We start from the raw sequence: 14829 nt of genomic DNA, 5'->3' as shown, positions 1-14829 counted from the left end.
TCAAATAATCTGATTAAACATCATATGCATTTGCTTAATTCTTTCTTTGAAATATATTTTATATTAAAGGACATAGATCAAAGAACAATATAGAAAGTTATTGAATGTTATTGTAATAGATTTGTAAATATTATGGTAAAACATTGAGGCAACTTCTTTAGTGGCATTTTTGTCCAAATGTTTACTCTGTTTTGTTTTGAGAGTATTCAAATGACACAATGTAAAACATACATCACACCAACATGGATAACATACAGCAGGTTTAAGACAAGACTGGAAATAAGAACATTTACAACATTGTCAATTTGTCATGCTAAATAGACAATAAAACAATACAAACTGAATATAACATGACAACACTCAATGCTGATGTGGCTAACTGTACCGTCCTGGGTTTTATCTTAACAGTAATGGAAATATTATGTGTAATCAGAAAATAAGCAATCTGGGAACCCAGCGTCAAATAAAAGTAAAAATCACACCCAGTGTGAAGTGGGCGGTGTGGTCACAGTGGTCATCACAGTGATGGAAGTGATTCACTTAGTCCATACTGCTATTGATAGGGCTGCACATGTGTCATGTGTTTCGCTAGCCAATCACAGTCCTGAATTTGCAAAGTCAGCCAATCACATTACAGCTAGTGGTGATGACACTAGCTGTAATGTGATTGGCTGACTTTGCAAAAGTATAGATTTGCATTGACTGTGGAAGGGTTAGCGTTGTAGACTGCGTTGTAGACTATTGGCCAATCACGGTGCAGGATTGGTCAGTGTCCAAACCTCACTTATAGGGGGCGGTTACACCGCCCCAAAAACAGCGCCCTCTGCTGTTTTTTTACTTTTTTTTGTTTTAACCTACTTAGGTCGTCTGCTTCTACTCAGAGGTGATATCTTTTCAGGGGTCTTCAACAGGGGGTCCAGGACCCCTAGGGGGTCCTCAGAGTTACTATAGGGGGTCCGCCAAATCTTTGTGTGATATGATTTTTTTTTTTCTTAACCACTTGAACCCTAGCATTTATTTTTCTGAGGAGAACTTTAGCCAAAAAATAGCAGATCTACAAGCTCACAACGCCTCGCGCTGCGAGGCGTTGTGAGCTTGTAGATCGGCTATGTTTGGCAAAGAGGTATAGGTGTACTGGTGTAGAGGGAAAAAAGAGCAGACACAAAAAAAAAAGTAAACAAAAAAGTTCAATCTAAAACACAATTTTATACAATATGTAGTGGGGTCCCTACTCCCTGCTTCATCTCTCTCTCAGCTAGGGGATCCTTGCCCTGAAAACGTTGAAGACCCCTGTCTTAGGTGTCAATATCAGCTTTGGCCCCTGACTACTAGGAAACGAGACCAAATAAGCAACTACACTTTAGAAACAAGCTAAACACAAACGCAACCCTTTTACCAATATTTACAAGCGACTCTACAGAGAAACAAGCCCATACTCGCTTATAATAAGCAGACTTGGCAACGCTGAACTTGGGTCCTTCAAGGATCATATAAATGAAGGATGAGTCGTACACGTCACGTTACTTTTCGTCAGGCACCGGGAGGCAAACGGAGCCGGAAGTTCCACGGAATGCCCATAGAACCCACAGTCTCATCCTTCATTTTATAATCCTTGTGTAACGAGCACACCGCCCATTGATAGACTGATACCGCCACCTATTGAATATATATCAATTTGATACAAAACAAAAGTTGAAATATTTCCACCACAGCGTCTACTTCCATGTCTACTGGCATTCTGGCATTAGGAGCGACACCTATTTGGGGTCTTTTGGTATTTTCTTTTCCTTTCAGGCGATCGACAGCGCCAGCTTCAGCGTTGCCATGTCCGCTTATTATAAGCGACTTTGGGCTTGTTTTAAGTTGCTTGTAAACATTGGTTAGTTGCGGTGGGGTTCGTTTTTTTGGGCTTGTTTCTAAAGTGTAGTTGCTTATTTAGGAAACAATTAAGCCCAATTAAGCAACCACACTTCAGAAACAAGCCTAAATGAGCAACTACACTTTAGAAATAAGCCTAATGTTGTTTAAACCAGTTTTCTCAAACATTTTCATGTCATGGACCCCTAAATTAATATATATTTGTCTGGGGACCCTCATTTGAAAAATAATTGTGCCAGAGACCCCCGATACAAGATTTGTGTTGTTAAAATGTTTCAAAAAAATATTCCACATTTTCAAATAGCCGATACAGTAAAAGTGCACATAATAAAAAAAATACACAATGAAATAAATTAAAAAAACACAATGATATAAATGAAAAATACAATTAAACAAATGTACGTATTTTTTATTGTATTAGTAGTCGCTTCTTTTGGGCTTGTTTTTCGAGACCTGGTTGCTTATTTCTCTCACAAATATGTGGCAACGCTGCTTGTTGGGGTCCTTCAGTCATCAGACACACGTGTGTGTGGTAGTCAGTCAGTCAGTGTTCCATCATGTCGGACCTGCCTATGAAACTCCTCAAGAAGAAAATAGCCAAAAGAAACGAGAAGAACAAGGAACGAAAGCTCATCAAGCAGCAGAAACAGCAGCAGGAGGATGAAGAAGAACAACATGGTGAACAAACATCTAGTTTATAAACGATAAACACGTCTCTTTACTGTTTACTAACGCTGGGCTAGCTGTCAGTGCTAACCTTAGCTAGCATGCGTGCTTTAAAGTGTGCACGACGGGCCAATATATTATTATATAATGTCTGAGTATTTGCCTCTGACATATAGAGTAGTATGTCCTATAACATGTAAAGTATAACGTGTCATAAAATAAAAAGGCTCAGGTTACGTGCTATTATTTGTTACATTACAAGGTACACTAGGCTACTACGAGAGTCGAGACAGTGGTGGAAAAAGTAGTTTACTTGAGTAAAAGTGTCAATACGGTGATGTAGAAATACTGAGAGAAATTGAGAGTCCTCGACCTAGACCATTGATTACACATTATCAAAGTGCTAAATCAATTTGAAAAACTTAGATATTATATTTTTTTCAAAAATAGAAAATTCTAAATTGTGACTTGCTGTGAGCTTGTAGAGCGGCTATTTTAACATGTCTGAATAATATTGCCTTGTGACCAAAATAGCTTGAAAGTGGTAAAGAAAATTGGCATACATAAGCTACACAATAATAATACATACAATTTATATATCGCTTTTCTAAGTACTAAAAAGTCGCATAATTGGCAATACCAACCTCAACAAAAAAGTCAAATATAGCTGTACTTAATTTATTTAGCAGTACTACTGTGTATATACTGCCTTTAGTGTTGCCTGTTCGTTTTGTGATAATGAACGGGGTGTCAACTAAGGCAGACAGTGACTCTTGTGGTATTCAATGAAAGGACTCATCAGTGATTCCTGTCAAGAATTACTGCAAGGACACACCGCTTTTGAGCTCCAGTGAGATTGACTTGATATTTCCTGGCCTGTAAACAAGTCAATCATAAATCATATTTAGAGCTGCAACTATTGAATATTTTCTTAACTATTACTCTATCGATTACTTTTTTAATTTGTCAAATCATTGAGAATCACCTCTATCATTTGTCAACGTAAATACAAAACAAGCTTGCACGTGAGCCGCTGTGAGCTTGTAGGTCAGCTGTTTCAGCTATTAAAAAACTATTTCGAAGGAAAAAGATACACTTCAATGTTATCGCCCAAACTAACTGTCGCACCCCTAATCGTATTTGTAATGTTTGTATTCCAGAGGAATCCAGTGTGCCGTCAGAGGAGTGCGGTGAGGAGTCTGTGCAGGAAGCAGAGAAGAAGATTAATGATGTAGTTGCAGACGAAGATGATGTGGCAGAGGAAGACGCTGTGAAGAAGAAAAAGACGAAGAAGAAGAAGAGAAAGCTTGGTGACGTTGCTGAAACAGCAGGTACGCCTGGGCAATTAACCGAAAATATATCAAAACCCATATTTAGAACCAGTAACAGAGTTATAACTGAAAAGGTCATTTGGCCCATATCTACTAAAGGTTGGGAACCTCTGATTTAGATGACATAAATTGTAATTGTACAATTTATACATAAATGCCTTTAGTGTTGCCTGTTCGTTGTGTGGTAATGATCAGGGTGTCAACTAAGGCAGACAGTGACTCTTGTGGTATTCAATGAAAGGACTCATCAGTGATTCCTGTCTAGAATTACTGCAAGGACACCCACCTTTATTTCCTTGTAAATATCAATGACAACGTTGAACCAACACCAAATAAATATACTCTTGTATATAAGATTTAACAATAAATATCTTGGATCTTTTAATTTTGTCTTGTAGGAGGAAAAAAGGTCAAAACAGACACAACAGAGGAAGAGGAGGAAGAAGAGAAGCTGGAAGCGGATGCAGAACAGACAAACATCATCACAGCCGAGGAAGATGATGTTGACAGCGACGATGAGGAAGATGGAGACAAACCTGAACTACCAAGCGGTTTGACGGGTAACACACTGTTGTTAATCATTGAGTCGTTCAATGAGTTGTTTACCTGTGTTTCGGCAAAAATAGCAGATCTACGAGCTCACAGCGCGTCACGTTGTGAGCTTGTAGACTGAGTATTGTTATCAGAGATTGAAGTCCGAGGGGGAAAAAAGGAGGGGACCTAGTATAGAGACTCCGGCCAACTAAGAATATATGGTTTGTTCCATGTTTAACACGCCAATTAAAATCTGACCTGACAAGTCATGCAAAACTTTAAAATTATTCTCACTCCTCATTATTTTAGTTTTGTCGCATTCCTAAGCCAATAATTAGATGACCGGCGTAAAGATGCTAATGTCTCCGGTAGGAGACTCAAAGTTGACACTTTGAGTCTCCTACCGGAGCCGCCGCCGGTCATCAAATTATTGGCTTAGGAATGCGACAAAAACAAAAAAATCTCCATGAATTCAAGTCTCCATGGGGTGTGTAATCGATAGAAAAAAGTCATTTTGGGGGTGAACTATCACTTTAAGAACATGAGCTTAGAAACCCACCGATCTTCCCACACGCATCATTTGATCCAGTGCTGATTATGGAGAGTCCTTGACCACTGATTACACGTTTTGCCCCATATTTTGTCAAAGTCCTAAATCAATTTGAAAAACGTAGATATAATTATGTTTTTTCAAAAATAGAAATTTCTAAATTGTGATGCGCTGTGAGCTTGTAGATCGGTTAATTTTGAACATTTCTGAAGAATTTTGCCTGTGCCCAAAATAGGTTGAAAAATTGGCATACATCAGCTGCACAGTAATAACAATACATACCATTTATATAGCGCTTTTCTGAGTACTCAAAAGTCTCATAATTGGCAATACCAACCTCAACAAAAAAGTCAAATATATCGGTCTAGCTGTACTTATTTTATTTAGCAGCACTACTGTGTATAAAATGCCTTTAGTGTTGCCTGTTCGTTTTGTGATATTGAACGGGGTGTCAACTAAGGCAGACAGTGACTCTTGCGGTATTCAATGAAAGGACTCATCAGTGATTCCTGTCTAGAATTATTGCAAGGACACAACAGATTTTATTTATCACTACTAAGCCCGCCGGGAACCCCAATGTTTGTGAACGACGATGTTTAAAGTGAACATGATGTATCAATCGGTTGACTTTGTAAGTGTCACTTGATTTCCAGCTATGAGTTTATGAGTTTATTTGTCATTTCAGGAGCGTTTGAGGACACCTCGTTTAAGTCCCTGGAGAGCCTAGTGAGCGAGAGCACGCTGAAGGGAGTGAAGGACATGGGATTCGAACATATGACGCCAATCCAGCACAAAACCATCCGCCCCCTGCTGGAGGGAAGGTACGTTACACGTTCTCCACGTTGGGTTGTGGGCTGATGTCAATGTGGGGCTTGAAGAGCCTAGTTAGAAAAACTCAATGCAAGTCATGTTGCTGGACTGAAACACTCGCCTCTTATCATTTTTATTTTTTTATATAAAAAATCCCTGGTGGGTGGGCATCACAAACTTAAACTAACTATTTTCAGGCCTGAAAATCTCATAAATAACATTTTGACTGTTCCTGTTGTCACTTTAACCGCAACTATATGGTGTATTGACTCTCTGGATTGTCTGTATGACTGTGTCTCTGTCTGTCTGTCTGCAGGGACGTCTTGGCAGCTGCTAAGACAGGCAGTGGTAAAACATTGGCCTTCCTGATCCCCTCTATAGAACTCATCAATAAACTCAAGTTCATGCCCAGGAATGGTATGTATTTCACTTTATTATTATGATTATGGAACTGTATAGCAGATCTTGTGAGCTTGTTAGATCTGCCATGTTCATTATCCGTTGTACAAAAAGTATATGGCGTGCATACACGCTTTCTCAGCTTTCGTCAGATGTAAGAAGTGAGGAGGGCTCCGAAGAAAAACGTGGTAAGAACCACTGAACATAGAACATGAGCTGAGTTGCCAGTTCCAATCCTGTTGCTTTTCTTTTTAACCTATGGACTCTGTGGTGCCATGTGTTTTTTTTGTTAACTGTGTATAGCTGACCTTTGATCTGAATTTTATTCATGTCACTGTTTTATTATTATTATTTTTGTTTTAATATGTAGCACTTTGAGATTTGGTTCAAATATAAAGTGTGTTACAAATAAAATGTATTATTGTCCTCAGGCACCGGGGTGGTGATCCTCTCTCCGACCCGTGAGCTGGCCATGCAGACGTACGGGGTGATGAAGGAGTTGATGACGCATCACGTCCACACCTACGGCCTCCTCATGGGAGGCAGCAACCGCACCGCCGAGGCCCAGAGGCTGGCCAACGGAGTCAACATGATAGTGGCCACGCCGGGAAGACTCCTGGACCACCTGCAGGTGACCTATGACCCCCACACACACACACACACATGTTTGTATTACTATACTGTGAGGACATCAACCTTGTAGGACATACAAAGATCGGCCCGACCAATATATCAGTCTAGCTGTACTTATTTTATTTAGCAGTACTACCGTGTATAAACTGCCTTCAAGTGTTGCCTGTTCATTGCGTGGTAATGATCAGGGTGTCAACTAAGGCAGACAGTGACTCTTGTGGTATTCAATGAAAGGACTCATCAGTGATTCCTGTCAAGAATTATTGCAAGGACAGATTTATTTATCACTACTAAACCCGTCGGGAACCCCAATGTTTAAGAACCACAACGTTTGCTATGTACTTATATACTAATACAGGCTCTCCCATCAAACAGCTACTTTTGGTGATCTTCATATAATGTGTTGTAGTGGTTGTCCTGTCAGGAAAATGTTGATCTGATGCTTTGAGATTTGTAAACGTTTGTAACTGTCCTGTTTGCAGAACACTCCGAACTTCATGTACAAGAACCTGCAGTGTCTGATCATAGATGAGGCTGATCGTATTCTGGAGGTCGGCTTTGAAGAGGAACTCAAACAGATCATCAAACTTCTGCCCAGTGCGTATATCTGTACCACAACACACACTGTGTTAACAGCACGTAACCCATTTTCAGCATACCTAGTCATTATAAGATAAGATGGCACCATTTCTGTCTACTCACTCTGTGTCTCAGAGGGCTGAGGACAGTTCAGATACCTGCCTAGCAGTGACATCATTGGTAGGCAGACTTGGTCATTTCAAACAAGATTTCAAACTTAGATTTTTTTTCAGCATAGTGAGCATACTAACTTTATTTTAGCTAGGAATCCCTATCGATGTTACTGGTAGGCAGGTTTTTCTGAACTGTCTATATCCAACCAATGAGAAGTAGTGAGGAAGAATTACATGAAGATATCGCTGGAAATGGGTGAAGTTCTCCTTTAATAATTTTGAAGATTACATTCTGTACTTATATTATTATTTTACTTTTGTGTGATTAAGGCCGGTAGGGTGTATCGTACCCAAAAATACCCTAGTGTGTCCTTGCATCCCTGTGTAATTCCTATTTCTTTCTGAACTCATCACTGTATTGTGACTATGTAGGACATAGAGTTCTGATACTCTCAGTTCTGGTCCGGACAATATCAACCTTCAATATCAGCCAGGAAATGTAAATATACTGTGTAGCTGCACTGTGTGATAAAATGCCTTTAGTGTTGCCTGTTCGTTGTGTTGTAATGAACGGGGTGTCAACTAAGGCAGAAAGTGACTCTTCCAGTCCTCAGTGAAAGGAGTCCTCAGTGATTCCTCTCAAGAAGACTTGGAAGAACACATCATCAGATTGTGTAGATTTGATTCCGAAAATCTTTGTGTTCGGCTTCGTCCGGCGACCATGGTTCTGAGATGAGCTTACTTCCCTGAACTTGTATTTTTAATGACTGTTTGTGTCAGAGAGGAGACAGACCATGCTGTTCTCGGCCACACAGACGCGCAAAGTGGAGGATTTGGCTCGTATTTCTCTGAAGAAGGAGCCTCTGTACGTCGGAGTGGACGACAACATGGAGCAGGCCACCGTCGATGGACTGGAGCAGGTACTGCTCACTTGTATTTTGTGGGGTTTATTTTTGTGAATTTATACCCTACCTCCTCATATAGGAGTGTCACAAAATTACCTAAAATTCATTAATCATTCAAACAAGTTTTGAATTGTAACTTAGTTTAAAGGATTAGTTCAGCCCAAAAAATTACTTATTTTCTATCAATTTTTGTCGCATTCCAAACCAATAATTTGATGACCGGCAGAGTAAATTGACCTGCATTTCAGTCCTAATGGAGACTCTACCGGTAATCAAATTATTGGCTTAGTAATGCGACAAAAACTAAAAAGCCTCCATGAATTCAAAGCTTCATGGGGTGTGTAATTGATACAAAATAAGTAATCTTTTGTGTGAACTACTCCTTTAAGCATATATGGTTTCTCCTGGGGCAGGGTTTGGTAGTGGAGAGGAAGAGTTTTAAAGTGGTGTCATTGAGTTTAACCTGATAGTTTGTGTTGTGTTTGTGGTGTTTAGGGCTACGTGGTTTGTCCGTCAGAGAAACGGTTTCTCCTACTTTTCACCTTCCTGAAGAAAAACCGTAAGAAGAAGCTGATGGTGTTCTTCTCGACCTGCATGTCGGTTAAATATCACTACGAGCTCCTCAACTACATTGACCTGCCAGTCCTGGCCATCCATGTAAGACTATCTATGGTTCATCCGTGTCATTCGGCCTGTCTGTAGTCTCCAGTCGTTCATGTGAAACAAGTTTTTGACCAATGTAACAAGTTGTAATCGGCTGTTTTTACTATTCTTTGTACAAGATCTATATGATGTGTGTGCATTTTTACACAGGGGGGGGTTCAGCTTCTGTCAGATGTAAGAAGGCGGGGGGGGGGCTTTAAGTAAAAAGTTTGGGAACCACTGATGTGTAAAAAGTATTTCTGTGTGTGTCCATCCCAGGGGAAGCAAAAGCAGACAAAGCGAACCACAACGTTCTTCCAGTTCTGCAACGCTGACTCTGGCATCCTGCTGTGTACAGACGTGGCAGCCAGAGGGCTGGACATCCCGGAGGTGGACTGGATCGTCCAGTACGACCCCCCAGATGACCCCAAGGTGGGTGTTGAGTTGATGGCTGTTGTGCTGTGTGTTGGTAGGACTCGGGAGTACATCCACAGGGTGTGATGATGGCTGTTGTAAGGCTTTCGACGAATATTCCATGTTCGATTATTCCTTCGAATATTAAAGATAAAAGAACCTTCGACAATAAAAAAATAGGTTCAAATTAAAATATCTGCCGCACGAGTTCTCGCAAGACTGAGTGCATGTAACCTTAAACAGCGGCTGGTCACGCGAGATCACAGAGCCGTCAGTCCGAGGCAGAAGGGAGAAGTCTCCCCATAGACACTCATGGCTTTACTTAATCGTACGACGGTGCCGCATACAAACGCGATCCGATCTACAATTCCACACTGCCTTGCTGATGTAATGCGTCGTGAGCTTGTAGATTAGCTGCGTTTGCCACGGTTTGCCTTCGTCGTACGACAAAGAATAAATCAGCTGCCTGTAACCACACACAGACTTCACATCGACTGCAGACACACACAGTAGCCTCAGTTGGCTTTTGACTTGGTCGGTACTAGAAAGCACACATGTTTAATCATCACATAACGTCACTTTAATTGATTCAAAATGATAACGAGTCGAGCTGAAACGGGCGATTCATTTGGTAGTGAAGGCAGACAGTTTACAACGACGAGACTCGACCGAAAACGCTATGTAAAAACTATGCATGGATTCTTGTCCCTCACAGTAAAACTCGCTCCATGTCACATTTCTCTTGTAGCCTACCTTAGTTTGATTTAAACCAAAAACAAATCCATTGATTGGTTTGATTATAATTTCCCATTTCATGTTGAGATAAACTTCCATCACAGCACAATGAGCACATTGTTGGAGCGATGCATCGATAAGTCCGGGCTTTTATCTAAACCATTTAGCTTTAATAAAATAAGTATGAATCATTAATTTGATCTTGCAAGAGTGCGTTTCTCATCACCAACCTCCGGCCGGCGCATATAGAGAAAGAAATAGACTTCTGCTGTGTTTGAATTAAGTTTAACTGCATACAATATTTTATATTAAAAATAATATACGTTCGAAATTCGATGGGTTCGAATGGATCGAAACCCACATGGTGTTTTAAAATGAATATTTGAAAGTTGTTTTAGGCCAATTCTGACAGCTCTTGTGTTGTGTGTTTTATAGGAGTACATCCACAGGGTGGGCAGGACGGCCAGGGGTATTAACGGAAGAGGCCACGCCCTCCTCATCCTCAGACCTGAGGAGCTGGGCTTTCTGCGCTTCCTCAAACAGGCCAAGGTAACCTGTGCACGCACACACACACACACACACACACACACACACACACACACACACACAGGTTTGTATTACTATACTTGTAAGGACATCAACATTTTAGATCTACATGTATACTGTATATTGGTTATATTTATCATAATGGTGTGTCCTTTTTAGGTTCCCCTGAGTGAGTTTGAATTTTCCTGGGCTAAAATATCTGACATCCAGTCCCAGGTAAGATATCCATCCTTTGAATCTCAAGCTGTTTTCTATCGTTGCATATTTTCGTTTTTTTTTACGAGCGTAACTGATTTGTTTTTCTCAGATGGAGAAGTTGATAGAGAAGAACTATTTCCTCCACAAGTCGGCCCAGGAAGCGTACAAGGCGTACGTCAGAGCCTATGACTCCCACTCGCTCAAGCAGATCTACAGCGTCAATACCCTCAACCTCCCCATGGTGGCGCTGTCCTTCGGCTTCAAGGTCCCCCCTTACGTCGACCTCAGTATCCTTTCGCTGGTCTGGTGGAAAATGTTCCCAATGTTTGATCCCAATGTTTGTCCCCGTGTCTCTTTGAAATTAAGGCTGCAGCAGTTAATTGTACTAAACGATTTAAACAATTATAAAAAATAATAATGTCTATAATTTATTAAAAAATCGATTAATAATCCATCCCTATTTTACTCCCTATTTTTTATTTTACGTATGTCATAGGCAAAACGTTTAAAAATATTTCAAAAATTGTGAAAATGGCAGATCTAGAAGCTTCACATCTGCTTTTTTCAATTTTTTGGATGGCTTAAGTAGTTTATCAATTCTTTGACAATTCTTTATATATAGATAGATATAGATATCATTTTATAAATATATATATATATTTTTTTAATGATTTGATAAATTGAAAAAGTACTCAGTTGAATAATCGCTAAGAAAAGAATTGATAGTTGCAGCAGTAGTAGTCACCATGTGTATTTGTCTAAATCGGAGTGTACAAGCTTAGATCAGATTGTACAAATGGAAACGAATGGACCTGTCTTATGGGTCCATTTGGTTCCATTTGTACCGTCTAGGAGTTACAGACCCGTTACAGGTCTATTTGGTTCCATGGTGGTCCCCGGACCTGCCGTTGAGAAACAGTGGTCAATGTTTTCCTCAACCAGCCTTCCTCCCAGACGTTATGAGCAGTAAAGGAGTGAAGGTGCAGAAGAGAGGAGGTGGAGGGGGCTTTGGCTACCAGAAGAACAAGAGCGTCCACAAGTCCAAGATCTTCAAGCACGTCAACAAGGGCAAACGAGACGGCAGGCAGTTCTCCCGCTAAAGTGGCCCTGCTGGGAAAACACGTGGATTAAAAAACTGTCAGCTTTCAGTCATTTTTGTAATATTAAAGCGCATTAGAATGGGTCAAACTATCTGTAGAATACATGTTCTATCACTTAAATTGTAAATTGATGTTCAGAAACATCTTCCATAAAACCCTAATTGGCTTGAATATTTCATAAAAGGATAAACTATGTAATTGCTGTTACTGGTTGGCTGTAGAGCAACAGGAGCATACAGTAGGTTTAGAATGATACCCAAAGATCTTGATTCTACATAGTTTGCTAATTGTTTAGGAAACACTTTTCTGATGTTTCTAATTTCAGCTGGGTTGAGCTGAAACCAATTTCCCCCCGCAGGAGCAAGTAGGTCAATATTATTAATGTGAAGTACTCCTTTCACATTGGACTTGGCCTTACAAAAAAAAGTTTTTGCTTGCCCTGCGTACATTTCTACATGTACTGTATATAGTGTATTCTTGTTTATAGGGTATGGTGTTTCTTCAGACCTTCCCTCGCTAATTTTGTTCCAGGCATTTTGTAAATGTTGATACTTGTTGTAAAGACAGGCCCTGCATTCCTCTCATGTATGCTAACATGGGCTCTGCATCAGCAGTCATATTCTTCACTGTACCGGCCTTTATTAAATATATTTACTTGGAACTTTGTGTGAGTGAGTAAATGGGGGTTGGGTATCAAAAGGAGGTTCCAATCTAAACCAAATTGCTGGGTGGGTACCCAATACCAGTATTGTTCCTATAAATAATGCATATAATACTTTATACTAATATACACAGTTTGTAATAGTAAATACAATGTTCTTCAGTTAATGCTTAGTTAAAAGTGGACACATTTTAAAACTTTGATATTTGTAAAACTGACCTTTATTTTTACCATTATGAAACGGAAATGGGAATAGATGAGCAGAAGCAGAAATTCTAATGATACCCATCCCTAGAGAGTGAGATTATTTGGGGACATTATGGTACATATAAAGAGATAAATGAGTTGCACTGTACAATGGAGTTTCCAGTGATTGTACGTTATTAAAGGTGACAGACTTTTAAAAAAAAAGTCGATTGTTATATCTACATTTCATCTGCATTTCCCTGATGTTGAGAGGACCATTTCAGTAGGCCTACACCAGCTACAAATAAGATTTTATCAAATTACAAACAGAAGTTAAGCTATTTTCATTATTACTGCACGACACCGTTGTTGTGAGATGATAAAATAGTGCTTAAGTGCTTAATTGATTCGTTGATATATATTAAAACATTTATTAAATGTGCTTTTTGATTCTATTAACCGGAAAAACAGTACAATAATCACTAAGACTAAGATGTTTAACCCTACTCTGACATCAAGACTATTATGCCAGTCGTCTCCATATTTGGTCAAGGTTTCAGTTCGATCCTGCCATAAAACCTTTGAGATTACAAGCCAGTAACATACCATCTGTGCCATCAATGAACTGTGGACGGAACACTGACAACTAGTTTAAATACATTTTGTAGATCCTTCTGTCTGCCTTTCTCTGAAATAGCTTTAAAAAAAGATAGATCTTCAGGGTGTGCAATGATAACATGTATCCATCTAGTGACAGTTTGGTCTCCAAAGCAACAGATATCAGCAAAGGGGCTTAGCAAAGGGCAAATTAGTTGACAGTGATGTCAAAGTGATTTCATTGGCTCACTGCCTATTTAAAGCTTTCTACCTGTGAGACTAAAGCACTATATTTAGTCGCACAACTTTTCCTTATCGGCTCTTGTACCATATATCATTAATAAGCTATATTATCTCATTCTATTACCAACAAACAGGGATGCCTTCTGATAGACCTTTCAAACAAAGGAAGCCATTTGCTCAACGATGCAAAGAAGTCCAGCAGATCGGCGAGCAGCATCCCAACAAGATCCCTGTGATCATTGAGAGATACAAGGGAGAGAAGAGGCTGCCTGTTCTGGACAAGATCAAGTTCCTGGTACCCGACCACATCAGCATGAGCCAACTGGTCCACATCATCAGGAACCGTCTCCAGCTCCAGCCCAGGCAGGCCTTCTTCCTGCTGGTCAACCAGCACACCATGGTGTCCATGTCCTCGTCCATCTCAGAGATCTACGAGGAGGGCAAAGACCAGGACGGATTCCTCTACATGGTCTACGCCTCGCAGGACACCTTCGGCTGCTAGGGAGGAGAGAGAGTGGAGGAGAGCCGTCATTTCAGGGGGAAAAAAAGGTGACCTCTTAAGGCCTATTTAAAACTAGACCAGGAGACCTGGTACTGCCAGACCCCTAGTCGTTGAAATCTGAATGGCCGGACTTCGCTTGGCGTGTGTGCAGAGGAAAAGAGGGACAAAAGAGGGACAGGAAAAGAGGGACTAAAGAGGGACAGGAGAGAAAAAAAGGGACGAAAGAGGGACAGACAAAGCCTCATGTAGGCCGACCCTCTGGGTCTGGCAAAAATAGCAAAAAGAGCAGATCTACAACGTTATGTATGAGCTTGTTGATCTGCTATTTTTGTTATTTAAGAAAAAGAAAAATTGCTCATAATGGCCAAAATAAGGACACCAGGTTGAAGTGGTTGATGAATGTATGGTTGCAGACAAGACAACACACATCTATAACATGTGTCAGTCACATGTACAGTAGATGGATTGAGATACAGCACTGATTTAAAATCAGATTAATCTGTGAGAAAAAAAGTGGAGAATAGGTATAAAAGAACTGAATATGTGGTTAAATGGGAATGCTTCCCTTAGTTGGGGGGAGTAAATGTGACCTTTCTTCACCCTGACT

At 40.2% G+C, this 14829-nt stretch overlaps 2 protein-coding genes across 2 annotated transcripts; both read left to right on the top strand.

Moving 5' to 3' along the window:
- The first annotated feature begins 2406 nt into the window (after positions 1–2406).
- On the top strand, positions 2407–12694 carry ddx18 (DEAD (Asp-Glu-Ala-Asp) box polypeptide 18). Its single transcript, XM_084083777.1, has 14 exons — positions 2407–2556; positions 3705–3875; positions 4274–4435; positions 5645–5780; positions 6086–6186; positions 6600–6799; positions 7284–7398; positions 8274–8413; positions 8894–9055; positions 9320–9472; positions 10625–10738; positions 10895–10951; positions 11043–11220; positions 11888–12694. The coding sequence occupies exons 1-14, from the start codon at positions 2436–2438 to the stop codon at positions 12031–12033; spliced, it is 1956 nt and encodes a 651-aa protein (XP_083939903.1). The 5' UTR covers positions 2407–2435; the 3' UTR covers positions 12034–12694.
- Positions 12695–13856: 1162 nt separating this feature from the next.
- Positions 13857–14222, top strand: LOC311064206 (microtubule-associated protein 1 light chain 3 alpha-like; the record flags this gene model as incomplete). The annotated part of the gene is made up of 1 exon (XM_084084028.1): positions 13857–14222. The coding sequence occupies one exon, from the start codon at positions 13857–13859 to the stop codon at positions 14220–14222; it is 366 nt and encodes a 121-aa protein (XP_083940154.1).
- Positions 14223–14829: the final 607 nt, after the last annotated feature.

The sequence above is a fragment of the Gymnoscopelus microlampas genome, assembly GCF_963454915.1.
Source record: "Gymnoscopelus microlampas genome assembly, chromosome: 17".
In the NCBI taxonomy this organism is placed as follows: domain Eukaryota; kingdom Metazoa; phylum Chordata; class Actinopteri; order Myctophiformes; family Myctophidae; genus Gymnoscopelus; species Gymnoscopelus microlampas.
Note: the sequence above shows the minus strand (reverse complement) of the source record. Positions and strands in the feature narration are given on the sequence as shown.

Coding starts and splice junctions, on each gene's coding strand:
- ddx18 (XM_084083777.1), top strand. CDS start 2,436: ATGTCGGACCTGCCTATGAAACTCCTCAAGAAGAAAATAGCCAAAAGA. Junction 4,436..5,644: donor ACTACCAAGCGGTTTGACGG/GTAACACACTGT, acceptor TTGTCATTTCAG/GAGCGTTTGAGGACACCTCG. Junction 6,187..6,599: donor CAAGTTCATGCCCAGGAATG/GTATGTATTTCA, acceptor TATTGTCCTCAG/GCACCGGGGTGGTGATCCTC.